Source organism: Nestor notabilis, unplaced genomic scaffold, assembly GCF_000696875.1.
Source record: "Nestor notabilis isolate BGI_N333 unplaced genomic scaffold, ASM69687v1 scaffold25059, whole genome shotgun sequence".
Taxonomy (NCBI): Eukaryota; Metazoa; Chordata; class Aves; order Psittaciformes; family Psittacidae; genus Nestor; species Nestor notabilis.
The window spans coordinates 8,515-10,255 of NW_009943589.1; the positions used below are offsets into that span (position 1 = coordinate 8,515).

The window sequence follows — 1,741 nt, forward strand, 5'->3', positions numbered from 1 at the left end:
TGTTTTCTGTGCATGGACCACACATCACTCCCTACAACTACTTGAAAGGAGGTTGTAGTGAGCTGGGGTTGGCCTCTTCTCCCAGATGAGTGATAGGACAAGAGAAGATGGCCTCAAGCTGTGCCAGGGGAGGTTTAGACTGGAGATTAACTCTTCAATCTAATAACTCTCCAATCTTACCTTACTGAGTCTAAAGTCAGACAAACTACCGACTCATTTTGTTGCTGCTATCCAAGCACTATCATGGAGATGGCATTGCAAATTCTCATGAAATACACTTTGAAGGTAAGCTGTCTCCTTGTTAAATATGGGCTGTAACTGTGAGAGGCAGTTGACATCATAGAAATAATCTCTTCACAGAGAAGGTGCTCAGGAATTGGAAGAGGCTGCCCAGGGCAGTGGTGGAATCATCATCCCTGGAAGTGTTCACAAATGTGTATATGAGGTCCTCAGTGACATGGGTTAGTGGTGGCCTTGGCAGTGCTGGGGAATGGTTGGGCTTGATGATCTTAAAGGTCTTTCCCAACCCCATTGATTCTATGATCCCCATGGATCTCAGAAGCAGAAACCTTCCCCTGTCCTCCTCCCACTGTTCCTTGTCTTATCTTCTTCCTCCCCACCATAAGTGACATTCGACATTGAGGACACTTTCTGGGAGCCCATCCCCACCTCCCAGAGAACCGATGCCAACCGGGAATGCGATGGGGCTCCAGCAGCTCTCACCAATGGACGAGGCAGCCTCCGCCGCCGAGCCGGCATTCATGGATGAACCGGATGCACTCCTTAAAATGCTGCAGCCTGCAAGGAGAGAGGCAGGAGGTGAGGACGGGAGGCACCGAACCACCCCGGCAGCAGCCACTGCGTGCCCCCCACAAGAGGCCACCATCATGGGATGGGAGCAGAAATCCTCCCTGTGCCAAGCGAAGGCAGAGGGGCTGATGGTCATCCGCCAGGAAGGAAATGACCTGGGAGGCTTTCCGGGGGATTTCCTGCTTCCTGAGAGTTCAGGAACAGCGCAATGCTGTCAGCCAAGGCAGCACAGGGGGACGACCTCCAGGGAAAGCTGTCACCTTGTGCCCAAGGGACACGCACATCCCCATGTCAGTGGCTGTCCTGAGCCATTGGTTCACCCCCAATTCCCAAACGATGCCTATGACACCCACTTCCCCCCAAGGGGAAGATGCCGGTGGGGAAGAAGGCAGGAAAAGATGCCCCCCCCCCCAAGGCGTTTTGCCTTCAGGTCCCCAAATGGTGCAACTCCCTTCCCCTCCTCACACAAACAGCCCCCCCAGCCCCTTCCCACCCAAGGGCTGCCCATGCCAAGGATGAAGGGCTGACAGCCATGGGTATCTGTCTGCACTCCTGAAAGCACAACCAGCACCCCAGCAAGGCAGAGGCAGCACATTACCCCCATCCAGAGAGTTTCACACCAAAACAGGGCAGGGAGCCAGGAATCTCTGCTGCAGCTCATTACGGTGCCTCTCTGCTTCCGACCTGGATGCTCGGCCATATGAGCAGCACCCATCTCTTTGAAGGTGTGGAGACATAGAAAGCGGGATAAATAACTCCACATGTACTGATGAGATAGAGGTGGATGCTTGTGAGAGGGTTATGCAGGCTCTGGTGAGACACATCCCTCCTGCTCACCACTGGATGGGATGCTGAAAGCTGCTGCGAATCCTTCCCAAAGGCAGCGAGCACCTCCAAGAACCTACGCTGAGACAGGAACTCATCCCCATTC

The 1,741-nt window shown here is 54.0% G+C and overlaps 1 protein-coding gene across 1 annotated transcript in view; it reads right to left on the bottom strand.

Moving 5' to 3' along the window:
- The window catches only part of LOC104411565 (dual specificity protein phosphatase 22-A-like), a gene marked incomplete at its 5' end in the record, with an annotated part of 8,629 nt that overhangs the window by 4,886 nt on the left and 2,002 nt on the right, over nucleotides 1-1,741 (bottom strand). The window contains one exon of the mRNA XM_010022011.1: nucleotides 724-798. Coding sequence (XP_010020313.1) covers nucleotides 724-798 — 75 coding nt within the window. The remainder of the gene's footprint in view (nucleotides 1-723; nucleotides 799-1,741) is intronic.